Raw genomic sequence first — 27,059 nt, forward strand, 5'->3', positions numbered from 1 at the left:
GGTTTTGCAAAACACATTTATTATAATATAGTAATACTTAATAGAAAATTTTGTTATATTAGCAGCATCCATTCACACCTTTATTGCTAAGGTAGTCATTCAAAAAAGCAAAACAGCTACAGATCTCCTTGTACATTCCTATAGCTGAAAATCTTTCACAGTGTTCGGTCACAAACAGTGCAATAATAATGGTCACAACGAATTGCTGGCAAGGTCTGGTGTTTTTTGTTGCAGTGTAGTAAAGTAGCTAGAATGTTCAAGGTACAGAATATCACTTGAATCACTTGAAAATCTTAGCATAAGTGATGAAAAACTAGCCTTATAAGATACAGAGTTGGCTTGTGCAAGCACTGTAAGTAATCAGTGATGGAAATCTGCTGTCCAACAGATCTTAAATAACAGCCATATTTACCTACTTTCTTCCAATTTTTTTAACCAAAGTGCTTAAAAAAAAGATCCTTTCACTGCACCCAGCTTGTGCTTCAAAACCATTTCCCCTTCACCAGCCTCAGTTGCTTCTTTATTTTCTCATCAGGAAGGCAAGACGGCTTCTGTTGCACTTGTTGGCGTAGTGACCTCTTTCTCCACACTAGGTCCAAAACATAAAGGTTTCATTGTGGGAAAATAGCATTGTGAGGGAAGCCTGGATGTGGTTACTGCCAAAAATGAGGCCCAAGTAGCTTTATGTAACAATAGCCACAGACCTCTCTACTGAATAAAAAAAACTAAAAGTTTAGGGCTGCCTAAAATGATTGTGCTTGGAGCCATGTAACTAGTTATCCCACTGTCTTACGGAAAACCCTGTATTTTAACAGCTTCTTTAATGTTCTAAACACTGACTTAGAAAGCCTTCCACAGATCAGGTTCTAAGTATTAATATGGTACAGGAGCCACTAGATGGAGGCATTACCAACAGCAAAGCTTGCTTAAAATCGACTTTTCAGATCTAGGATCTGTAATGTACCAGGAAAAGTCCACATCAAAACATATTAAGGGGAAATTACTTATAAAAGGATGTATCTGCAGTTCTATGAGACATACCATTGGCTATAGATCAAGAGGTGTACAAAACAATTATCAGTGAATTAGCAGGCTTACAAGTAATTGAAAAGTGAAACCCCAGGTAGTCCTATTTACCTCTTGGAGTGAGTAGCTTTAATATGTTATTAAAATGTAAGAGGCTATTAATAGGCTTATTAAGCTAAGAATGCATACAGGCAGATAAGAAGGGTGAATGTCACAGTAAAAAACAGATGGGAGTTAAACATAATTTCTAGGCAGTGAGTCTGTGTGAAATGAAAGGTGACTGTGGTACAGGGGTAGAAATACGTCATCAGTTTTTGAGAGGTTACAGGGGTTGTTCACCTTTGAGCTAACTTTTAGTATGATGTTGAGAGTGATATTTTGAGACAATATGCAATTGATTTTTATTATTTGTGGTTTTCTAGTTATTTAGCTTTTTATTAGGCAGCTCTCTGGTTTGCAATTTCAGCAATCAGGTTGATAGGGTTCAAATTACCATAGCAACCATGCACTGATACGAATAAGAGATTGGAATTTGAATAGGGAAGGACCAGAACAAAAAGATGAGCGATAAAACGTAGCGATAACAATAAATCTGTAGCTTTACAGAGCATTTGTATTTAGATGGGGTCAGTGGCCCCTACCTGAAAGCTGGAAAGAGTCAGAAGAAAAAAGCAAATAATTAAAACCATATAAAAAATAATTAATGAAGACCAATTGAAAAGTTGCTTAGAATTCTATAACATACTAAAAGTTAATTTAAAGGTGAACAACCCCTTTTAGCTTTGAGTAGCATTTCAGCATCCAGAATGAGGTAGCACAACGGCAACCTGTAACTTGGGTAAGGACAGAAGGAGAGAGGTCTGGAGCAGACAGGTTGATTTGTGTATCATCAATGTGAAGGTGGTGTTGAAATGCAAATTACTTCTTCTAAATAAGTTGTATAGAATGAGGAAAGCAGAGGGTTTAAGGTACATCCCTATTCTTTCCCCAGCTGTGTGTACAAAGCACCTTACAGTGAGGGTTTATATACTTTTACACTATTGCTGTGCATTCAGACTAGCACCGAAACCCTAACCCTACGTACTGTGTGACGGATGGTATAACCGAATGAGTGTGTCCACATGTTATCACAGTGAGCATCACTGCAGTTGGCTTATTTTATTTATAATCTATTGATGAGCACACACAAACAATATCAACATGTCACCGTCTTGGAGTAGGACAATATAGCAAAAAGCAAGTCCAGCATTTTAGAGGACAGTGTAGGTTATACTGCCTAACTAAACAATATTGCATTCATACACCAAAAATACTTACATTGAGGCAAGTTATATAGACACAGTTGCTGCTGGGGACTTTAGAAGTTTAAAGGAGTTCTGTTAGGGTCCTGATTAACGCACAGTTTTATTATATCAATGCAAAAGCAATGATCCCCAAGGTTCAGGAATAGGAATCCCCAAAAATGTTTCTGCAGGCCCAATATCTTCTAGATATGCCACTGCAGGGATGTTTTATATACACAATAAATTATAGAAGATTAGTGTATGCAAACAGTGTCGGACTGGGATGCCAGGGGCCCACCAGAAAACCTTAGACTGTGGGCCCACCGGAAAACCTTAGACAGTGGGCCCACTTTCCAAACTATTATTCCTCCTCTCCTCTTTCAAGCTCTTATTTTTCTGTTCTTTTATATCTACTTGCTATATTTTTCCATAATTAAGCATTTTTCTCATAAAAGAATAGGCAAGGATCATGAAATAGGCTTAAATGGTTAGAAGCAAGAGGGCCCACTGACACCTGGGCCCATCGGGAGTTTTCCAAAACATAGAAAGATATGTGGTACTATGTTAACGCCCATCTAATGCATTTCTGCCCAACCTGTCCTTACCAACTAACTTAAGACTAACCTTAAAGCAGGTAACTTGCTCCAGAGGTCTCAGTCCACCATAGACGTTCTCCTGCAGTTTCCGGATGCGCTCCTGCACCATGCTGATCACTGTAAGGTGTGACAGGCGAGAATGGTCAAACATCAGTCCTTGGTGCTTTGCTATGGTCTCCAGGTCACAATGCAAAGACGTAGCAGGTAATCTCTGCTGAACAGTTGTATTCTGATTTGGGGAGGATGAGAGGACACAAATGCTGAAAGTGGCCTCAGATTAAATAAATTATATTCAAAATTAATAACATAATATAAGGTATGCAAGTATAAAGTATGAACACATTTCCCTGCCACTAACCTTCGGATGGTCCGTATTGCACAGAACCAAGTCAGCTTTAGGGCTGGAAGAAATCAAGAGAATAGTTAGATGTTCTAAGATTACATTTTATTTACAGAGTTCTACATGGTAGGACAATGGAAATCAAACATGAAAGGGTTATTTACTAAGTGCTAAAACACACAAAAGTTGCTCTGTAACTGAATAAAAAAACATGATTTTGGGCCCCCTTATTGCTCTAGCACTTAATGACCTGGAGGTCATTCTATTCTATTTTTGCTGATTATACTAACTTGTGCAGAAGTTCCATGCATGATGCTGCCACTTTGAGAGAGTGATTTGAATAAACTGGAAAACTGGGCCGCAAACTGGAAACTGAGGTTCAATGTATATAAATGCATAGTTATGCACTTTGGTAGAAGTAATATAAATGTAGGTTATATACTAAATGGCGGTGTGTCGGAGGTTTCCTTCATTAAGAATGATCTGGGGATTTGTAGATAAAAAGTTGTCTAATTCTGGGCAGTGTCATTCTGTGGCTACTAAAGCAAATAAAGTTCTGTCTTGCATAAAAAGGGCATAAACTCAAGGGATGAAAACATAATTATGCCTCTTTATAGATCCCTGGTAAGGCCTCATATAAAGTATGCAGAGCGGTTTTGGACTCCGTACCTTAAGAAGGATATACATGATCTGGAGAGAGTACAGAGATGTGCAACTAAAGTAGTTAAAGGGATGGAATATTTAAATCATATGGGTAGACTGTCATGTTGGGGTTCAAAATAAGATGTTTTTAAGGTTACATGATTATTCTTTACAAGTGCATTAGAGGGCATTATAGACAGATAGCGGGGAATCTTTTTACCCATAAAGAGGATCACTGTATCAGAGGCCACCCCTTCAAACTAGAGGAAAAGAACTTTCATTTGAAGCAACGTAGGGGGTTCTTCACTGTCAGGACAGTGAGGTTGTGGAATGCACTGCCGGGTGATGTCGTGATGGTCGATTCTGTTAATGCCTTTAAGAGGACTTGGATGATTTCTTGGACAAACATAATATCATAAGCTATTGTGATACTGAAATCTATAATAAGTATAGCTATTTCTATATATAGTTTATGTGAGTGTATGGGGTTGGTGTGAGTGTGTGTATACAGTATATACAGTATATTGATGGACTTTGTTTTTTTTTTTACTCTATGTACCTATGTAATTCTAGGACCATGGACGCATTGTGGAAGCAACCAGTCTTTTGGCACAAGCATAGAGGAGCATAAGCACATTTTACCCATGTTACATATTTCATTTGGATTGGAAAAATACCATCAAGTTCAACCCCTCCAAACAAACCTTAATGCATATACATACATACACATGCCTATACAGACCTAGACTAGTGTTGTGATTTGCAATATCTCCATGGCTCAAGGGGATATTATTGAATTAGACACAGAAGGGCAACTAAGCAGGCAAATGTTACAGAAAGTCTCAATTATGAAGAAAGATTGCCCAAGTTGGATTTTTTCATGCTGGAGAAGAGGTGCTTCAGGAGGAACATGATAAAAATAAGATGATCTAATGCTTTATTTACCAGTAGGTCATTCTAGTAGACACAAGGGCATCCATTCTGACTTTTAACCTTTTTTTAGCCTAAATTACTATGTATTAAAGTATCTTATCCCATATTACCCCTTCCAAAAGTTTTCTAACCACTGATGTCAAACTAAGAGGAATATAGTTTCAGGCTGAATGGCATCCCTTTTAGAATAGCACCAATTTAGCGATTAGCCAATCTCTTGGCACCATGCCAGACCTTAAAGAGATACTGACACCAGAAAATAACCTTTTTTTTAATATCCATCATAACATTGCATTTAAATGCTATTTATAATTTTGCCATAAAAGTATTTGCCTGATGCTTTTATATTACCTTTCTTACCCCATGTTCTTCTATGAGGGAGCTGCCATATTTGTGCAGCAGTAGTCTGTTAGCATTAAAAACTGAAATGGGACAGTCAGGTTGGCAAAACAGTCAAGTTTAGGAACTTCAAGCAACAATTACTTACAAAAGCAGAACTATCAGCAAAAAACAATCAACGTGACTTATATGTAACTTTTAATGTAGAATAATATTTTGAAAATAAATTTTTTAATCAGGAATACTGGAACAATTAAGTAAACAGTTTTGCAAATCACAGTGCTAAACTCTTTGCTGGAAAACTAGTGAATCTTTGTCTAATTTGCCAATAAGCTGCGGAGAAGCAAAACTGGCAGATATTATCAGCCCCAGTATGGATCATTCCATTATTTTTCCCAATATTATTTCAGAAATGTAATGATGAAAGTGCCCCTGCAATGTTCAATGCTTCTCCTGTGCTTGCCAGATTTCCGTGACACACATTTATAATTTTCTGTTTGCTTTCCATTTGTACCAGATGCAACTTACTGTACATATTTACACTTGGGGCCATCTGGACAGAAACCAACCAGGTAGTTTGTACACATGACTCTGCGAGTATGCCGGTGCTTGCACGCTGGCCCTGTTTACAAAATAAAACAAAAATTGTATTATCATATTTATTTTCTGGAACCTATTGCTACTTTTATAAATAGTAAGGTTGGTTCCTTGATCTGCATTGTGAATTGGACACACATTCTCTAAATAGAAGGGAAATGGTAATATTGGCAAAACATTTGATTCTAATTGCATAGCACCAATCCCTTCAGCACATAAAACATTCTGTGTATTTTGAACAGGACAGGCCATACTGAAAGAGATCAAAAGACCCATTATTAATGTTAAATAAAAGGCAGGCACAAAGAGCATGGAGTAATGGACAATTAAATGTTTTTCTACAGCTTAAAAAAAATCTAAATATGCTATTAATTGATTTTAAAATAATCCACACCTTCCCCTTTAATTTCCTGTGAAAGGAAGTGTTGAGACTTCAAATATTTAGGAAGTAATAACATGTTTAGCAAGTGTCACTGCTCGCAGTTATTTTGAATCAGTGTCACATTAAAGTAAGAGATCAGAAAAGAACTATAACGCTTGAAAGCAAATAATTCTTTAAACCTGACTCCAAAGGAGTTTTTATTGCTGTGACTTTATGAAATTGAAGGAATGAAAGTAATATAGCATTGCACAGAGTAAGCAAGGTTTATAGCTGAGAGAAAACCGTTCTTATATTTACAACTGCAATAAAGTGTTTTATCCAAAGAAACACACTGGGTTTGTCTGCTCAGTGTGTGCCCATTGCCTTCCACTGCATGTGGGAGATTTAACTCATTTTGCACTATACATATGCACTAACAGGTGCAATTTGTTCAGAGGGAAGCTTTACAATATATAAATATTCGTTCCCCGTGATTTTCCTGTGTTACAGTGTTTGTGTTTTTCCATGTTCATGTGCTGATCAAATTGTCTGTTCTACCCCCTGACCCTTATTCCTAAAAACATTTTAAAGGAACAATAACACCAAAAAATGAAAGCCTTTAAAACTAATGAAAATATAATGTACTGTTGTGCTGCACTGGTAAGACTGGTGTGTTTGCTTCAGACTACAGTTTATATAAACAAGTTGCTTTGTAGCCATAGGGGCAGACATTCAGAGCTGAAAAAAGATAAACGTCACAGGATACACAGCAGATAACAGATAAGCTCTTTAGTTTACAGTGTGATTCTTCAGAACTTATCTGTTATCTACTGTGGGACTTGTACTTGAATGGCTGCCCCCATGGCTACACAATAGCTTGTTTATATAAAATATAGTTGTGTTTCTGAAGCAAACACACCAGTTTTACCAGTGCAGGGCAACAATACATTACATTGGCATTCCTTTAAAACAGTTTATTTTTTTGGTGTTACTGTTCCTTTAATGTGCTGTTTTAGTAAAAAGGTGTGCCCTAGTTGTGCTTGTGGCAGGTCAAACTTTAAGTAGGGTTTCACCACTTTGGTGATGTAATTGTACCAATTCCTCCCCTCTGGTGATTGTTCCCACTTATCTATGATGTTATCAGGGAGTCGGGTGGATCGGAAATGGAAGAGGACTTTGCAGGGTTGGCTGCGAATTGAGAGGCAGGGGTTTAGGGGTAGTCAAACAGTTGGCTGTTATAAAAACATCCAACACACTCATCACAAGTCAGTATGGCTATACGTTAGTTCTAGCCCCACCCATTTTAAAGTTTGTTATTCACGGAGTATAAAATAATTATAGGCACTCAGTCAATATGGCATCATCTAGCCCCACCCATTTTAAAGTTTGTTATTCACGGAGTATAAAATAATTATAGGCACTCAGTCAATATGGCATCATCTAGCCCCACCCATTTTAAAGTTTGTTATTCACGGAGTATAAAATAATTATAGGCACTCAGTCAGTATGGCATCACAAGTCAGTATGGCTATACATTAGTTCTAGCCACACCCATTTCACTTTTCCTGGCAACAGACGTTACCTTCTAAAACACAGCGTATCTGGGGTTGCGTCAAGGGCTGGTGGGAGAATGGCACCATAGTAATTTGCATTTATTATCGATAGAATGAAACGCTGACAACTTGGCTTACATTAGTAGGGCTGTAAACTGCACGCTTCCTGATTAATGAGGGTTACCTCGCGAGTGGCTCTGGGCGTGCAGAACTAATGGGAAGTGATGCCCACGCTGTAATTCTGTCGGACAAGTGGTTGTAACTTGTTTATTTTCACACTCAACAGTGAACAAACCCTTTGGGTAACTGTGGGTGATTTTGCTCCAACTCACATGACTTAATGTAGTTAATCCCTACTATGATGCTTTTCATATGATACTCTCAACTCTGACCATGATTAACCTATAAGCATCTGGGATATACTACATAATTCAGCTAATAATGTACTCCTCCTGATTGTAATTTTAAAAATTTTTTGTTTTTCACCCTTGGTTCATTTTAACACATACCAATAAAGGTTAAGTTTTACCTTTTTGTTTGTGGGATTTATGGAATATTGAATGTGGTGGTGTTATATTTTGGGTCATTCTTTTCTCTCAACAAAACATTTCCAAATATCAAGTCTACAATACTGTCCTTAACAGACAAGGAAAGGTAAAAATCACTGGGGAGTGCCAAGTGTTAGGAAATCCCAGGTGATTATAAATACTTACCTGATACCCTGGGGCAGGTGTTCCTCTGTGATGAAAACTGTACCAGTACATGATACTTTTTGGATCACCACGTTAGGACTGTCTTCTGCTTTTGTCTTCTTTATAGGCCTGGGCGCAGTAGACAGCTTTTTTATTACTAAATTTGGCTTTGGACTTTACTATGCATGTGCACCCAGATGTGGCGAAGAGGAAAAAGATCGCTCCGTGGTGGTCCTACAGTTTTGCCCTGGGCCAGTGCCGTTTTTAGACAACAGTAGCAGGTAGGTCTCAGGTAAGTGATTATAATGACCCGGAGTACCTAACATCTGGCATTCCCCTGTGATTCATTTTCTTCTCCTTTTATTCTGTAGAATTATAACAAATTGTACTATTTTCATTGGAGATTTGTCACTAAACATGATAATTACCATGCTTGCAGAATCCTCTGTCATACCATGGACAATCCTTCACTTTAGATGCAGGGTCAATGTGTAAGAAGGGGCAGTCCTTATTGCTGCATTCTCCTAAAAGTTATAGCAAAAGATATTTTATATACCTGTACTGAATATAGTAACATAGTTAGGCTGAAAAAAGACACGTCCATCAAGTTCAACCTTGTAAGACATATATTTATGGAAAATTATGTATTATAGCAGTCTATATATAGGCAATATCATAGGGGCTGCAGTGTGTGTCTCTACAGGGCGTTTATCTCTGTGTCAGACTTATTTTTGGGTACTGCTGACCTCTGTACACGTAATGAAGGCGAGGTCAATTACAACCAAGGTTGCCATGTAAATTACAAAGAATTAAAATTATATCAAAGCAATTTGAAATATTAAATATTTTCACACTTAGTTCCTAGGGGCCATGATATTCTACAACACAGGTTAAGTATTGCCGAGATATGAAAAGTTTTAAACAATTGCCTGGAAACCTGAACAGTTTCAAAGCTCAGCAGGCTGTACTATTTTAATAATAAATAAGGTCCAATTGTGGATTCTAGTTTGGTCGGACTCAATAGTGTAAATAGATATTACTTTGCCCCACAGCAAATTATTTTTCAGGCCCCCAAAATGTCTAGAAGTTGACCTGTTTTACCAATATTTATTGAAAATGTATATGAATTACCTCATGGGGCCCCTATATATCCTGGGGCCCCTATATATCCTGGGGCCCCTGCCGCAGGGTCTGCTTCCTCTTTAGTTACACCCCTGTTAGGACTTTTTTTTTTTGTTTAATACTCAAAAATAATTGGATTTTGAGAAATAAGGCTAGTATAATAATGTGTTAAATTACATAAAAGCCGTAAAAGCACTGTATTTATGTGGTACATTCAAGTCCTATCAAATCTACCTGGAACACAGTTACAAGAAAACAATATCTACCATTAACAGATTGCTTTATAATGACAGTGTCTGAAATAAATGACAGATTTCTTCTCCATAAATATGTAGTGAATCAGTCACACTTGCTGTATACCCCTACACAATCACATATGTTAGGAATCTGTTCGTCATGGGTCTGATTATTGAGCTGAAAATGTGAATATTCTAAAAAAGTTTTCTCATCTCCAGCATGCAAGTGGAGACAAAATGCTCCATCAGAATGCCAACCATTCTCTTATAACAGAATGGCCTTTTCCTGGCAACTGAAAACCTTACTCTTGGGATGAAGTACAGGTATTTCCTTTTTCTCTGTAAAAATAAAACAGTACCTTGTACTTGATCCTAACGTGATATAATCATCATCATCATTTATTTATATAGCGCCAACAAGATAAGTAGTGCTTTACCTTAGTTATAACAAACGGGGATAAATGGAGGATAACAAACCAGGGTTTACAGAGTATAATAGAATTAGAGGGCCCTACAAATTAGAGTTTACAAACTAGGTTAGGGTACAATTGAGACATTAGGATTTTATAAACAATTTGGGGATTTATGATACAGCAAGATTGATTAATTAAGATACATTGAATAAGCTTCTTTAAACAGGTGGGTCTTTAAGGAGCATTCGAAAGTTTGGTACGAAGGGGAAAGTCTGACAGCTAAAGGCAGAGAGTTCCAGAGAAAAGCAGAAGCCCGAGAGAAGTCTTGCAGACGAGAATGGGCAGAAGTATAATATGACTCCTTATTGGAAGTAAAACCAGCCTATAGGGTTTATTTAATATTTACATGATTTTCTAGTAGACATAAGTCATGGAGATCCAAATTATGAAAAGATCCATTATCCGGAAACCCCAGGTCCTGAGCATTCTGGATAACAGGTGCCATATGTGTACTAATTTTCAAGGTAGAATTCTCATTTTGACCACCAGAGGGAAGCAACAGATCGATGAATGGGGACCCTGTTTGTTACTCATTTCACACAACAACTGCATATAGAGAGATGTTTTTTTTTCACACAAAACTGCACTCAACTCAACTGCGCTAAATAGGACGGAATATTAATAATATGGAAAAGGGGAAACAACGTTTATGGGTTTAGTTTAAGAGTGTAATGAATCCCTATTATTCAGGCTATACAGGGCAAAGTTATTTTTGTAAGGAATACTACTTACCCTGTCGGCGTCTCCAGTTCCCATCCAAGATGACATCGCCCATGGTCTCCACGTGGCATGCTCTGACGCCAGTGCGACAAGCGTGCGCAGCTTCTTGACGCGGGCGCCTCACAATGGATGCATCGTCATGACGTCATAAAGCCTGTTTGGCGCAAAACTGGGCCTATAAAAGACGCCAGAACACTGAAAACTTTGCCTGGGTGTGACTTACTGATTTATTGTTGGATTTCCTGTTTTGACCTCGGCCTGTTATTTAGATATTGAACCTTTCTGCCTGGATTGACCCCTTTGCCTGGACATTCTTTTGCCTAACCCCATTGTTACTGTGAACTGAATTGGACTAACTGCTTCCTCTTTGGTCCGATACTCCAAACTGCGCCTTTGTGCCCTTACAATTTTACATAGAGCAACCTGCACAGAAAATTCATGTCAAAACTGTGATTTTATTGTTCCAGTCTAAATTATTTGCTTAATGTTTCCAAATGACTTGAAACAGGGTCCTACTTTTTAAAAACAAAATAGAAAGCTAGTCCAATAACACAACCTAACAAAACAGGGGCCCTCAAAATTCAGATATAGCAAAGTCCACAGCTAGAGTAGAAAAACATATACAGTACATTTACCACTAGGGTTGGCATCTTTATTGTTTCTGGAAATGGGTAGGGAGGGGACAGGGGCAGGCTGGGTCAACGGTGGGGGAGGAGTGGTGATGTCGGGGGTGGACCTTGTGACATTAGAGGCAGGGCAGTGATGTCAGGGGCGAAACGGATGATGACGGGGGTGAGGTGGGTGACGTCAGGGCGGGACTGATGATGTTGCGGTCAGCAATTGGCTGATCGGCCATTTCATTCAATAAAATGTCCTGTCCAGATTTCTTAGTTTTTAGACAGGCACTTTTCACCTGGGCAGCCCCCCAAAAACTGGGCTGTCCCGTTGAAATCCAGACAGGTGGCAACCCTATTTACCACTATCATCGTGCTCACAGGCATAACCAGATTGGGCAAAATGTCCTTTTGCCCTTATCTCAGAATGAATTTATTTTACAATCCATAGAATATCTCCTACATACTAACTATTTCTATTTTAATGGTGGTTTCTTTCTCCAAAGAAGTGGTGCCGCGATGGGGGCATCCTTTGCCAACCTCTTCATGGGGTAGTTGGAGCGGCGCCACGTCTTTGGGGATACAAACCCCTATAGATCCCACATTGTGCAATTTTATCGCTAGATAGACGATTGTGTCGGAATATGGGAGGGAGATGAGACATCTTTCAATGCTTTCATTGAATTTTGCAATTGTGCAGTGGAAGGCATATCATTCACATATGAGATCAGTGATTCTAACATCCCGTTTTTAGTTATATTGTTTTCCTCAATGTGAGAGAAGGTACATACAACCCTGTTCGGTAAGCCTATAACTAAGGAATACCTTACTTCATGCCTCACGTGGGCATCCTACCCCGTGCACACGGGTCATTCCCACTGGACAGTTTATTCGACTCAGGTGTATATGCTCCTCATGGGATGCATTTATGAAGGAGTCAATGGAATTATGGGATAGGTTTGTTGAACAGGGTTATGAAACCACAGTTATTAAGGAAGCGTTTGAGAAAGCGATGAGATGTGACAGAACTAGTCTTTTGAAACAAAAACACCATACAGTACACAATTCCCCCATGAACTATAGGGAGATCCCTGAATCTGAACTCAATGGCAGGCCTAGAGTATGTATCCCTAAGAGAGATGAGGGCCAACATACACAAAAGTAGGGCCAAGTTACGTTTTTAGTACCAAATACTCAAATCAGTCATATATTATTAAACGTATTATATGAAAACATTGGGGCATATTATTACAAGATCCCCATTTAGCAAATGTTTTAGATGAGGTACCTTCATTTGTATTCCGAAAAGGGAAAAATATAGCTTCCTGGATCTCTAAAAGCTTATATCATGTGCAAAATAAAAATTGGTTAAAATATAAAGGATCTTATAAGTGTGGACGCAGCAGATGTAAGGCATGTAATGTGATTCGAGTTTCACAAAATTTTGTTAGTACATCTACTCAAAAGCCATATAAAATTCCCCAGTACTTTAACTGCCTAACAAAAGGGATGGTATATTTAGTGTGGGGCACAATATGTGGGTCAAACCACCCGTGCGGCAGGAGTTAGGATCTTAGAACATCTTTCAGCAATAGATAGGGGTGATGAGAAATTAGCCATAGCCAGACATATGAAGTTGGAACATTCAGCCAGTGTGAACATCTCGTTCTAAATTATTGATAAGCCACGCACGGAGATTAGGAAAGGAGATGTGAACAAAAGGCTTTTGGGCAAAGAGGGGTACTGGATATACCACCTTAAGACTACAGAGGAACATGGTGGTATGAACCGGGATTGGGAATTGTCTTGTTTTTTCAGTTAGCATTTTGTCACCTTGAACAATGGGTTGACCTGATGTATAATGTTTTTAGGTATTTATAGTTTTCATATGTCTTTTGTATCAGTGTTTTCTAACACATTATTTCAAGGTGAATTAAGGGTTAATATATTCCTTGTGGAGAACTGAGGGTTAATGATTTTATGGGGTGGGTTTTACTTGCACCTATGTGTATTTATGTCTGATTTCTATGTGAACCAGTGTGCCACGAAATGCATTAAGCTATGGTTCCTTTATATACAGTATGATGTCTTTTTTAATGGAATATTAATGGAATAATAAAATATGGATTTTTAAAGAGACTTTCAAGTCTATGTATCTCCCTCCATGGTGCACCGTATTTACTTCTAAAGGTTCTGGACTATTGAGCTGTTCCGGGGTAGCCTTTCACGTGTGGCACATGGAGTTTTGAGTATATTGGAGTGCTCCTAGGTAACTAATCTTGTACTAATTGCAAAATGTCCTTGATCGTCTGTCATCTCTTTCCACTGAAAGTAATGGGAAACTCTCATAGGCAGAACACATACTGTAACTCAGAATGCCAAAGGGAGCATTATATAAAAGAGCCTGTCTGTCGCCACCAGAGATTCCCATTATTTTAAATGGGAAGCAGAGACAGGTGATTAAGGATGTTTTGACCACTAGTGCACTTAAAATAACTGGTCTGCATTAACTAAAAATAAAATGCTACAGTATTACTCCAAACGGAATATTGTAATCCTGTATTTATATAATGGTGCAGCGATTTACAGGATTATACATCATTCGCATCCATGGCTGCAATCAGAAATCACGGGCCCTGGACAACAAAATTTCCTGTCCCCCCTACACACACACACAGTACAAAGACCACACAGACTTGTGGTAAAAAAATAACCAGTCTGAATACGGACTATTGGTGATTTCCTACACATTAAAATAAAAACATTGATGCCCGGGGCCCCACATGTCAATAATAAAACATTGGTGGCCAGGGCCCATTATGAGTTTGAAAGAAAACAAAGAAAACAAACGTTGGTCACTCTCTTGTAGTTCCATAAACCCTTTACAAGGAATCCGTAGAGGTCATGGCCAACAAATAGTGGATAGTAAAAGAATACCCAGTGGTAAGTGGTAAACTTGAACTCAGGTGGCGCACTTTAAAAGTGGAAAAAAGCTGAGTGGCAACAATTCTTCAACAGAATTTGCTTGATGTTTGTGTCTTGGACACAGATTGGTTATGATGCTCTCTGTATATATTCTGATCAGTTTATTCTTACAGTTTTGATCCAAATTTGGTACATTATGTATACATTTTGAGCACAAGATTAAAGCAGGTGAAAATAAATATAAATTAAACATGCTGCAGTTAACATCAGGGCAAGGAGGGATCAACAGAACTGGGGTCCAATATATACTGGCATATTAATCCAACTACAAGTAGCCTCATTCATTGCAAAAATGAGATTATTATACCATAAAATAAAAATAGTCCATTAATGGTTTATCAGTTATGACACTGCATTTATTCAAATACAGTGATCTGCTCAGTCACCAGATCTTTATACAAATTGAACATCTATGGGAATACCAATACCCATAGGGCAGTGGTCCTGCACCCATCAGTCTGACCCTGCCAATACTAGCAGATATCCTGTACCAGCTTAATTAATGCAGCTTTCTTTAACAAATCTCTGAGTGAAGTTCTAAAACTGATTAAGACCTGGGAATTATATGCAAACCCCTCTGGTTTGCTTTATTGCTAATTTTTTAAACAACATTTAGCTCTTTTAGTGATGTACTATAGAAGTGTGCATACACAAAACATATTACATATGAATACGGACAGGTGGTAAAGGTGGTAAAAAGGGCCATTTATTCATTTATGAGACAGAAAGGAAGGAATAGGCAAGATCAGGAGATGTGGCATTGAGAAAAATCAGTGATCCAATGCCTGTCTGTCTCGAGATTAAAGCACTTAATGAACCATTTTAGAGGAGAACAATGGTCTCTCCAAGTTCTTGTGCTGGTAACTGAACACATAATTTATTATATGGGAACTGAAGAAAGGTTACTGAAATCCTTGCATCCCTTCTGAAGTTAAAGCCTAAGGCATAACTACTTGGGTGATTATTCCATTCCATTCCAGTAAAAAAGCACTATGAGACACCAGAAGGAAGTTTTGAGTTCAACAATGTTTATTCAGCAAATAATGTGAGTGTTGAATGGTTTCGGAATTTGTGCGCCAATGTATGTCAGACTAAGAACAGGGAATTATCCTTGGAGATACATGAAAAAAGTGCTGCAGGGATTATTATTGTTTTTTCATTTGTAGCACAAACACTAATTGCATTCACAGTGGTTAACAAATCTAGTGGACAGTATGGCCCGCTCGCACACCCTGGCCTTCAGGAATTAGCGCCTGGTGCCCAGTGATGGAGGGATCGACACCCTCCCAAATAGACAATTCCAAGAATTCACTGGCACACACGGCTGGTTCAAGCAGGGATAAACCCTTGCATGTTTATTTGCAAATGTGCAACCCCGAAACGCTGCACATTTGCAAATAAACACGCAAGGGTTTATCCCTGCTTGAACCAGCTGTGAGTGCCAGTGAATTCTTGGAATTGCTTAACAAATTGAGATGTGGGAAAATGAAAATGATCAAGATTACATGGGGCCCAAGCCAGAGTTGCAATTTGGGGCACCATTCTTTCACTCTCTCAGACTCTCTCTCAAATCTGATTTTGCCTTTGTTAAAGCTGCCTCAGAGCTACAACAGAAGCCAGAAATCTATGTTCCACAGTTTCTTCTTCTGCCCTAAATGTGCTACCTTGCATTAGTGGGGCCCTAGGCAGGTTTCTGTAGCTTTCAGTTGAAGGAACCAGAGCACCTGGACATAACTGAACGCCAGGTATCTGTTAGCCAGTGTCCTACCATGCTTTTCAATTCAATGTATTTATATAAATTTCTGGAGGATGATAGTGGATGTTTTTATTCTTGTTTAGGTTCAGAAACCTGTGGTCCCCTGTGCAAAACTTGACCCGCTGGGTTTGTGGGTTTTCTTACGGACCCACTGCTCAGTAGGTACACCTCTATTTAGGTTTGTCCTGACTTTGTTCTGTAATGCATCTGCCTCCCACCCCACAGCCACTTGACCTTCAGTCATCACAAAGGTGATTTAAAATAATTAGGAACACAAACTTAACGGACTGCACAATTAGATGCCTGCAAATGTAGGATTCATGGATAAGCCATTAATCAGATTTTTGGAAGTACGGCTTTCATCTCACCTCCCACTAAGGAACCTAAATCCAGTGAAGAGTAAAATCCAGACCAGTTTTGATGGACTATGATAAATATGATACCCTTAATGGGACTGAACTAGGCAAATCCATAATGGAAAAGGACATTGGAGTCCTTGTAGATAATAAAACTGGCTGTAGCAAGCAATGCCAGACAGCAGCATCAAGGGCAAGTAAGGTTGTGCCTCATCTGCCTACCCCTAGTTCCGGCCCTGCTTTTTAGCTAAGGAGAGAATACAGGGTTATGGAAGATAGATCATAGTACAAGTTGATCCAGAGACTTGTCCCGCCATCTTGGAGTCGGGATGGAATTTTAGAGAGGCAAATTAGAGAGACTTTGAATGAGTGTTTTTTGCCTTCCTCTGGATCAACTAGCAGTTAGGCAGGTTATATATAGACTAAAAAGATTGAACTTGATGGACGTGTGATCTTTTTTCAACCTAACTATGTTACTATGTAAATGAAATTGTGGAACCAATGTATATTTAAATAAACCGGATTTAATATAGGTCTTTTCTACTCACCAAATTTAGAGTAGAAGTAACATTCAGGCATGCGGCCCATATCATACTCATGAAGGAATTCACACTGATCGCCTTTTTTGCACAGACCCCTGAGCCAGTGCTTGCAGACTACAGTCTTTTCTCCACTCAGGTGCCGGAATGGACACATGGGACCTAGAACAGAGGGACACTCCAAATAAGTCTTATGGCTCAGACCAGCTGTTTTTATCATTTACTGTTGAATTACAGCTGTTAATAAGCACTGGCCTGTAGTACATTTTGGTAGGTGTAGTCCGGTAACACATGAAGTGCCACTGATTGTAGATCCCTACAATAGAGTAAAGGTAATCCTTTCTATGCAGTAAAGCAAATAATAATTGTTTTGTTAGAATACCCAAAGTGTGTTATATAAAAGGGGAGGCTGATTCATGTTCATAAAGTTTAACCTTAAGCAGAAGGATGCTTTCTCAGTGATATGTTAATATATATTAAATCTTACGGTGAAGCTTTTGCCCTTAGCTCCTGGGAGGAATAACCAACAAGGGTATGAATATGATTGAGATATTATTAGCAGTAAGAACTGCTTCTTTCTTTAATGGTTTACATGGGCATAACTAGGGGTAGGCAGAAGAGGCACTTGCAGGCCCGGATTTATCGAAAGGCCAGCAAGGCCCAGGCCATGCTCGGACTGGCAATCTGTGGGTTCTGGCAAATGCCAGAGGGGCTGTTATAAGGTGCCATAGAAAGTCAGTATTTAGTGGGCTGGTGGAGGCTGTTTGGGCCTCTTGTACCTGAAATGCCAGGGCCTATTTTAATTCTCAGTCTGGACGTGGCCCGAGCCTATAGGGCAGCAGGATTTTAGGGGGCAGCATGAAGCCCAACCACACCCACATTTGTTTGGAAGCTCTGGGGCTGATCATGAGATACAATAGTTTTTTAATTTCCCATGCACCAATCCCCAGTGCTCCCAACCTAACAATGAAAATTTGTGCATGTACACAAATGAAGGGAAGGGGACAGGGGCACCTGCTATGTAAATCCGGCCCTGGGCACCGGTTTAGGGTGCAATAATAGGGGGGCGCTGGGCAGGTACCCGTTAAAGTGTCTACCCCTAGTCCGCGTTCGCTCTTCTGTCAATCTCCCCTCTGCTACAGCGCATGTACCATCGTGGTCAGGTGTGTGAAGTTGGGTGCACCCGGTTGGCTTGGCTTGGCCCTGGTGGTTTATGGCATTTGAACTGGGCTCAGGCGGTGCTGACAAAGAACTGAATGCCTGCACCTTGGAATAGATTCAAGGTTCTTAACAGAGTTTATTAAGATAACAGTACAAGGTACAGGACTTTATTTCCTATATAAGCACCCGAGGGAGTGTGCCTAGAATTGTGGTGTTTGGTGCCTATTGTGAAAAACAAAAAACAAGTTAAAAACAAAAATTCCCCAGCAGCCCATTGCTGAATATTTGCAGCTAAACTAGGCTGTGAAGTTCAGGGGGAATGAGACTCTGACAAATGAAATACCAAAGTTGTAGTCTTTAGTAGTCTTTATATATGTATTCTCCACAGGGCCCCCCTGTATAAAACTACAGTGTATTATGGGGTCATATTCCTGCTCTAATATTTATACATTTATATACATAAGAGAAATATTAGTAAACTTAAAAGTTAGGAGGAATAATATGAAGAAGAACTTGGACACTGTGTACCTCTCTAGCGTGCCATTTCATGTTCAAGTTCATTCCTAAACTCAACGAGATATTTGTAGGTATTGTGCAATTTCCAGGTAAATGTAGCATGCTGATATTGGCCAATACATGTTTCTGTGCATAATCTATCAAAATAGTTCATAGCTATCCCATGATTTGCCAATTTTTTCAGATTCTTGCCACTTGCAACTATTTCAGTTTGTAATACTAATATGCAATCTCTCCTCAAACTAACTTTATGATATTATAGACTGTTCTAAGAATTTCCAATAATAAATGCAGACTTTCAAGTAAGATTAGTTGGCCTCTATTAGCTCATAGTGTCAGTGTAGAAAAGCATTGCTGAATCAGCCTTTCAGCCATAGCTCCAGTAAGTATGGGTTCACCCAATATAACACTGTAATTAAACACAGGATTATGTAGGAGAGCAAAAATCCATTCTTCATCCTACTGTAACTTCGGTCTCTAGCCACTGCTTAAAGGATGCAGTTCCCACAGTTTTAAAGAAACCACAGCCTTAAAGTGGACCAGTCACCCGAACACAAAGGCGGTATAATAAAAGTCCTTTTAAAATAAACATGAAATCCAATTTCTATTTTTTATTAAAGCATTCATAGCTGTTGTAAGCTCATTTAAAATTCTCAGCTGTCAATCAAATATAGTCTGCTTTAGGCATAAAGGTGGGGCAGGCAGTTACTTTCACTTTCCATTCAGCACTTCCTAGATGTCACTGCACTCTACACATTCCCCAGTTCTCTTCACCATTTAACTGTGTAGCCAGGGAATGGGGATGGACATCAGGTCCCCCATTCTAGTGCACAAACAATATTCTGAGATGATGCAAGGCTTGCCTTAATAACAATGTCCACAAAATGGCTTCTGCCTGCTTGCTATAATTATGAATTCTCAGACTGAAGGAAACAAGATTCAAATAATTTATACAGTGTCATTTAAGTTCATTTTGCTTGACTAATGTGATAAAATAGAATTTTGAATATTTTTTGGGTGACAGTTCCCCTTTAAGCCTGGTTCTAAGGATTGGCCATCAACAGCAACTAAAGGGCCACATGTTGGATGACAGAATATATACATTTTTAGTGTCATCTTGTCCTAGTGCTTACATATTACACAAATATATTTTAGTCATCTTAACTGCAACAGCTGCCGTATCTGAGCCCCTATTTGGACGCCCCTAGAAATAAAGCTCTGTGTACTAGTGCCCCTCAAATATGAATTTTACATAAATCTTACCTTTCCTGCATACCCCTTTCACAAAGAAATCGCACACAGCTGCTCCGGATTCTGCATGAGGACATAAGATACAAAAGACACAGTGACTGACTGTTCATCACATATCCCTTCTGTTTCCCCTTGAAGCAGACTTTTCCACTTCTCCATGCCCAGTACTGGCAGATAACAGAGTCATTATATTATATGGATACATTATAATTTATTCAAAATATATCTAATCAGCTTCCAAAAGAATCTATCATCACCCCCAAAATAATGAGCCTGTATCCATCGTCGGACTGGGGGGCACTTGGGAGCCGCCTGGGCTCACTGTTTTTTTCCATGTGTCCCGTCGGCTCAGTCTGACCTTACCTGTATTACAAAATGAATTTTAGCTAATATCATAAATCTAATTTTCACATACAAATGGACAATTTTCATGCAAAAAATTGTGAGTTATAGGGTAGAGTCCTGCATCAGATCAGTGGAATACGTGATATCTGGCAGGGTTGTGGGCCTAAGTTCAGATCTTCACCGGTTTTCAGGTGACATCTCCTTGATGCCCCTTAGATCAGGTTTGGTTCAGGTTTGAGCATTCCAACTAATTTAAAATTTTGAACTGGCTGCTTCCTACGTGGTGTGCAGCCATAATATCATGCGAGCGAGAGCTGAGAGAGGAGTGCATCATTACATCCCTCCCTGACCATGCTGGTTAAATTTCGGGTTGTGGCTACGGGTCAGGTCTGGGTTTCAAAACATGGACCCGTGCAGGACTCTATTATAGGGTATTGAAGGGGTTGAATTAACTTTTAGTATGATGTAGAGAGTACTATTCTGAGATAATGTATTATTATTATTTCATTTACTATTATTTGTGGTTTTTGAGTAATTTAGCTTTTTATTCAGCAGCTCTCCAGTTTGCAATATCGGCAATCCAAATTACTGTAACCATGCAATGATTTGAATAGGAGACTGCAATATGAATAGGAGAGGGCCTGGATAGAAAGATGAGCAATACAAAGTATCAATAACATTACATTTGTAGCCTTACAGAGCATTTGTTTTTTTAGATGGGGTCAGTGACCCCCATTTGAAAGCTGGAAAGAGAAGAAGAAGGCAAATAATTAGAAAAAATAACATGAAAACATTGAAAGGTTGCTTAGAAGTAGCCATGTTTAAAAGTTAAATGAACCACCACTTTACCTGCTATAAACTGGGATGCAATAGTTATATAGGAGTGTAGTCAGGCTGCCATCAGGGGGGGCAAAGGGGGTACAAGAGTACCGGGCCAAGGCCTAAAGGGGGGCCTGGCAGTGCTTAACTTTTCAAAAGAGCCGGACCCCCCTTGACAGCACCGAAGCGATATCGCCTCCTTCCGAAGTCCCGAACAGCCGAAATGTGGAAGTCCCGAAGCGCCAAAAAGACCGGAAGCCACGAAAATAGCCGAAGCCGAAGTCTCGAAGCAGCAAAAAGACCCAAAGTCACGGAAACAGTAGAAATTGAGGTCCTGAAGCGCTGAAACCCCCCCCCCCCAAATTTTATTGTACGGGGGCCCGTGATTTCTAGCGGAAGCCCTGAGTGTAGTACAGTGTGTCTGCTCAACTTTTTCCAACTTGACCCATGGAATAATGTGAAGACACATTAAGGAATTATGTCCATTGGAGATAGAAGAGAGGAAAAGCAGCAGTAACTAGTGCAAGGTTGAGAAATACAGAAAGAGCTTCCAGGTCAGGCTCCTACAAGAATCAAGCTTGCGTTGAACATACTTGTTGCCTGTTCTTTCAATTAAATAGTAGCTATGGTTTTCTGTTATTTCTGGCACTAAACAAGAATATGAAGCCAGTTTTACTTTAGTACTTCCTGTCACTTCTGGTTCCAAAAAACTTCAAAGGAGCTGATAAAACTAATTCCCAGTCTGCTTAGAAGCCCCTAATGATATATATATAGTATCAGAAACACCCAGCAGTCAATTACCATATTTTCAAACAATACAGCAGAATACGCTTTACATTAGGTACCAAAGGTAAAAAATCCCGTAACAGTAATATATTTTTGAAAAAGTACACATTCGGTCGAATTCTAAATTGGTAACCATGTTTTTTTATTCCTAGTTAGCAAACCTCAAAGCTTTTCTGAACTTAGCGGCACATCTATTCATATACCTTTTGTAACGTCGGGGCGGGCATATTTTTATGTTATTATCTTATAATAATTATAACTTTAAATTAAAGTTGAAAGACCCCTTTAAGTATACACACTCAAAATTCCCCTTAAAAATTAACAAATGAGTGTATAATTTACAGTTGTAAATTACATACTACAGTTCCTTACATTACTTAGTTCATTATTACTAATATGCTAATTAGCCTTAATCTTTTGCTGGAAGCTTTATTCACTTACTATCCATGCCATGGAAAGGCAGCAGCAGTGCACCCCGCTGACCTTCAATATCTTTCTCAAGGTCGAAGCTGAACTTCTCTATGCTTGCAATGAGTTCCTGCATAGCTGCGATGCCCTGCCCTGGGCAACTCCTTGGACTCAAACTGTCCTCCAAAACCTGTAAAGCAGAAATCAGCTAAAGTGAAGAGTATAATTTTGAAAATGTAACAAAAGATTAAGCTGAACAAGGTGTCTACACAAATGACTTTAACTCTGTGTTCCTGCACCCAGATACTTTATGTCACAAGAGTGCAGGCAGATGCCTGCACTCAAGTTTTTGCACCAACATGCGTTGCATCTACCTGCACCCAAGTGGAGGTAATGTTTCCAGGTATAGGCACAGCGAGCAGAAGGGCAGCAGTGGAGGAGCAGATTCTCGGCCTGCGGCGTGGCCCTTGCCTTAGGCTTCATTTATGTCAATGAAGAGAGTCTGTGAAATGCAAAAACAGGTGCGATCTGCTTATTTGTTTTGCAATTTGCACACTGTATTCCTTGCTGCTTCCTTGTTGTATTTATTTTCAAACATGTCACAGTGTTCTCCCCTGGTGGTTTTAGCCAGGCAGCTGCTGGCTCCACTTCTGTCCCCACCTTTCACATTGTAATAGAATACTCTTTACAGAAGCTTGTAGGACTGCACACCGTATTTGCAGAAGTACACAGTCCTATTAGCTTTCAAAGAAGATGTTCCATTTCAGCCAGCATGGTGAGGGAAGTGGTTCCAATTTTTTTCTTGATCATTTCTTTTACCCTGCCCTGGTCTGGCCTTTTTCTTTTCTTGGGAGGACGTTAGTTTCATGATATAAGCAGTTTTCACATTGTTAATATCATGAATGTATAACAGGTGCACCCTCAACACTTCTTTACGGGTGCAGGACTCTAAAGAGAAGTGTAAATAGTGAAGGGCGAATCTGACCCATTTGGCAAAAAATTTGTGAAATGGTGAACATTTGCTGAAATGCATTGAAGTCTATGGACGTCAAAAATTTTGACGTGCAACTTTTTTTCTTCCTATTGGAGTCTATGGGCATCATTTTCGCTCATCACTAATTGTAAATTGCAAAAGTGCTCAGAAAAGCACCATGAGCAATTTGACATTGTTATACAGTGCGTTTGCATCCCCTTTTAAAAAAAAAAACCTGTGTTGAAATTGTGCCTAAGCCATGGTAAACAGTGATTATATGTGCTTATATGTATACATATAGAAACACAGAGATGTTATGAAAATGAATGAACATATGTTCGTGTGAATCGCTTTTGTATTTTGCTGCCTTCTAAGGGAAAGCTATGGAAGATTATTCCTGTTTTTAAACAGTCCACGCAAGCCTGCTAATAGGTTTCATGTGTTTGCTATAGCCTGGGGCAGAATTCACAAAAGTGACGTTAGTTCCTATATGGAGTGAAATGTTTGTTTATATGGCAGAAAATGTACTAAAGAGTTGGAAAAATTTATAAGCATCTTAAAAACAGTTTTTTGTCACCAAATTATTGTCAAGCTGAATTCTTGTCTTATGCTTTTTTCAGATAAGTGGGTTGGTAGCTGTTAAAGGTATACAGGCAGATAAACGTTTAGAGCATAAGTGGCTGGAGTCATGCAATAAAAGATGGTTTGGTACAGTAACCCAGAGCATGGCTGCATTTACTGGTTAGCTATAAGGACTCTTACTCAGGGGTGTTTTGGTCTGTGTTTAAAGGAGTAGGAAAGGTCTTTTTATTTGGGGGTGTCAAAAGTTAGGCACCCCAAGTGATCGCATTTACTTACCTGAAACCCCAGGCTCCGGTGCACCTATTAGGAGAAAACTGCACTGGCCCGGGATTCTTCCAGTGAGCACCAAGGAGTGATCATCTCCGGATTCTTCTTTCTTAAAATTTCCTGGGGCAGATGCCGGCCTTTTCGTTAAAGTTTGGCTTTTCACTCTACTGCACATGCACAGCCACAAGAAAAAAGAATAAGCTAGGAGCCGATCATTCCATGGTGCTCACTGTAAGAATCCCGGGCCAGTGCATTTTTCTCTTAATAGGTGCACTGGGGCCTGGGGTTTCAGGTAAGTAAATGCGATCACTGGGGGGGGACTAACTTTTGGCACCCCAAGTAAAAAGACCTTTTCTTCTCCTTTAATGCATGTTTAAACATGCATTAAATAAATAAATAAGTAAGTATATTTAAATAAATAAGTATAAATAAACACATACGCTAATTGATATTATTATTATGACCATTATATTCTGAGTGGTTGTACTCATGAGCATTCTGAGTTGCGTTGTACTTCATTTGTGATTCAGTTAGTTTGTTTAGACGCAGCATGTTGCATTTTCTTTCACTTGACGCATGTTAAGTTATCAATAGTACAGAGGGTTGTATTTGGAACAGAAAAAAAACACGTTTCAACACAATATATGCGCTTTCCTCGCTCAGTACATTTAAAAAAAAAAAAAAAACACAGAAAAAACAGTAGTGTATCTGACCTGGGTTTTATCACATTATCCTTAGAAGTACCAGCTACAAATGCCCCTTTATGACATAAGCATTACTGTAAAAAGGATTGCCATCTGATCATGTCAATAAATATAGAAAGGCCTGTATTTTCTCATGAAAATGTGTAAAAATGCCATAATTCTTGAAAAAGGTTAGCTTACTTTGTTCCTCTATATGGTTGTATCTGCTGCTTCTACATTCAAACTGACCTTACTACTACTTATTTGGAGGCAACCCAGAAAATGTATTTAATAATAATATCTGAATACTTTTTTTGCATTTGTTTTTATGATGGGTAACACTACATTTTAAGCTGGATGTGCGTGAGGCATATCATGGGAGACATTTTATCTGTTTACTGATCTAAGACATATTGCAATCTGGTTTTTAGATTTTTTTTAAATAACTGGAATTACCTGGCTACTCACAGAATTGGAAGGCAAAAACAAAACAAACAAAATGAAGACCAACTGGAAAGATGCTACGAACAAAAAAATCACATTTGCTTAGGAAGCCCTGCCCCTAAATGTTTTTTTACTGTCTTTATTAGTGGCTTGCTGGGAATTTTCACATGCATAATAGTACTTGGGGCTCTTACAGACGTTTTTAGCTGCGATCCCCTGCGTTCTGTTTTCATGCGTTCACCCGCAGGGGAGCACAGGAGTAGGCGCACTAAATTCTTTTCAATGGGGCTATACTCACACAGACGCATGTAAGCGCAGAACACAGAAAAAATGCAACATGCTGCATCCCAACCTGTTTTCGTTGCTTACATGCATCTGTGTGAGTACAGCTGCATTGAAAAGAATTCAGTGCATCTACTCCTGCGCTCCCCTGCGGCGGAACGCATAAAACCGGAACACAGGGGAGCACAGCTAAAAACACTAGTCTGTAAAAGCCCTTACACACACAGGAGTTTTTTTATTTATGCATTTACAAATGCATGCTGAGTGATAAAAACACATAAATTGCATTTATATGCATTTTTTTAAAAAAAATACAACTAAATGTTTTTGTGAGTTTCAAATTCATCATTTTATTTTATTGCCTTTTGAACATGCATCAAGTGCAAGAAAATGCCACAAGTCGCATCTAATAAAACAACTCTGAGTGCTCCTGTGGACAACCAGGTAGAATGTAATGGAATCAATTAGCTGATGCTTCAAATGCATTAAAAAAAAACAGTGTTTAAGGGCCCCTATACACCTATATCCACAACACTGTACATTTAAGGGCTTATACACATTAGTGGTTTTTCCTGTGCTCCCCATCATACGGGTTAAATTCGTTCAATCGTGGGGCAGCTGAGGTCCAGATACAGGCAATTTTTATTTAATTTTTATTTGTCTTATTCAATGGCGTCCTCACAATGACGCATGTAAGCAAACACAGCATGTTGAGTTCCAATTGGGGAAGCAGGGGAGTGCAACAAAAAACGCTAATGTGCACAAGCCCTAAGTGAGTTCATGTTAGCTTTACAACAGCAGCTGGGAGAGTGTTAGGACTTAATTATGCAGAAGAGAAGACAGGCTGCCTCAAGGTAATCTTTGTATAGGAATTTATTTTAACCTCTGCTAAAAGGTTATGTTGGATCTCGTAAATCAGTCACTTACATATTTATATCCCACTCAACATTTCCAAGGACAAGACATCTTGATTTACTTTCATGTAGGCTACATGTTTTCTGGAATCCTTCACAGACCTTGATGCCAATAAACAAAAAAAAAATCATCATGATTTTTCTGCTTATTTTCAGTAGGCTCCATAATGCAGGTTCCAACCCCATTTTAGGATAAAGGAATCGTTTCAGCAGCTGATTAAAATGTGAAACATTCCTAATGAAGGCTGTGACTAAACTTGCGTTAGTTGTCATTTAAATGTTTTCTAAATCGTTGATCATTCACTTACCTGTTACATTTACTTTAAAGGTAGCCCTTTGTCGGTATAGGAGCCCTGTTAATGGAGTTTGCAGGAAGTGATATCACACTGAGGAGCAGCTGCCCTTTGGGAAATAAGCACAGGTATGGGACCCGTTATCCAGAAAGCTCCGAATTATGGAAGGGCT

General features: G+C 39.0%; 1 protein-coding gene across 1 annotated transcript; it reads right to left on the reverse strand.

Annotated features, from left to right (window-relative positions):
- Positions 1–7: 7 nt before the first annotated feature.
- cpsf4l.S (cleavage and polyadenylation specific factor 4-like S homeolog) lies at positions 8–27,059 on the reverse strand. The gene is made up of 9 exons (XM_018238316.2): positions 26,903–27,059; positions 22,483–22,639; positions 20,104–20,154; positions 17,173–17,325; positions 8,791–8,886; positions 5,688–5,781; positions 3,264–3,306; positions 2,934–3,134; positions 8–589 (listed from the first exon to the last, which is right to left on the reverse strand). The coding sequence occupies exons 2-9, from the start codon at positions 22,583–22,585 to the stop codon at positions 521–523; spliced, it is 810 nt and encodes a 269-aa protein (XP_018093805.1). The 5' UTR covers positions 22,586–22,639; positions 26,903–27,059; the 3' UTR covers positions 8–520.

This window comes from Xenopus laevis, chromosome 9_10S, assembly GCF_017654675.1.
Source record: "Xenopus laevis strain J_2021 chromosome 9_10S, Xenopus_laevis_v10.1, whole genome shotgun sequence".
NCBI lineage: Eukaryota > Metazoa > Chordata > Amphibia > Anura > Pipidae > Xenopus > Xenopus laevis.

Excerpts from the sequence above, each read along its gene's own strand:
- cpsf4l.S (XM_018238316.2), bottom strand. The coding sequence starts at position 22,585 with ATGCAGGAACTCATTGCAAGCATAGAGAAGTTCAGCTTCGACCTTGAG. Across the intron at positions 20,155-22,482 it reads GCCTTTCCATGGCATGGATA|AATCCGGAGCAGCTGTGTGC; the intron begins GTAAGTGAATAA and ends GTCCTCATGCAG. Across the intron at positions 5,782-8,790 it reads CAGAGGATTCTGCAAGCATG|GGCCAGCGTGCAAGCACCGG; the intron begins GTAATTATCATG and ends TTTTGTAAACAG.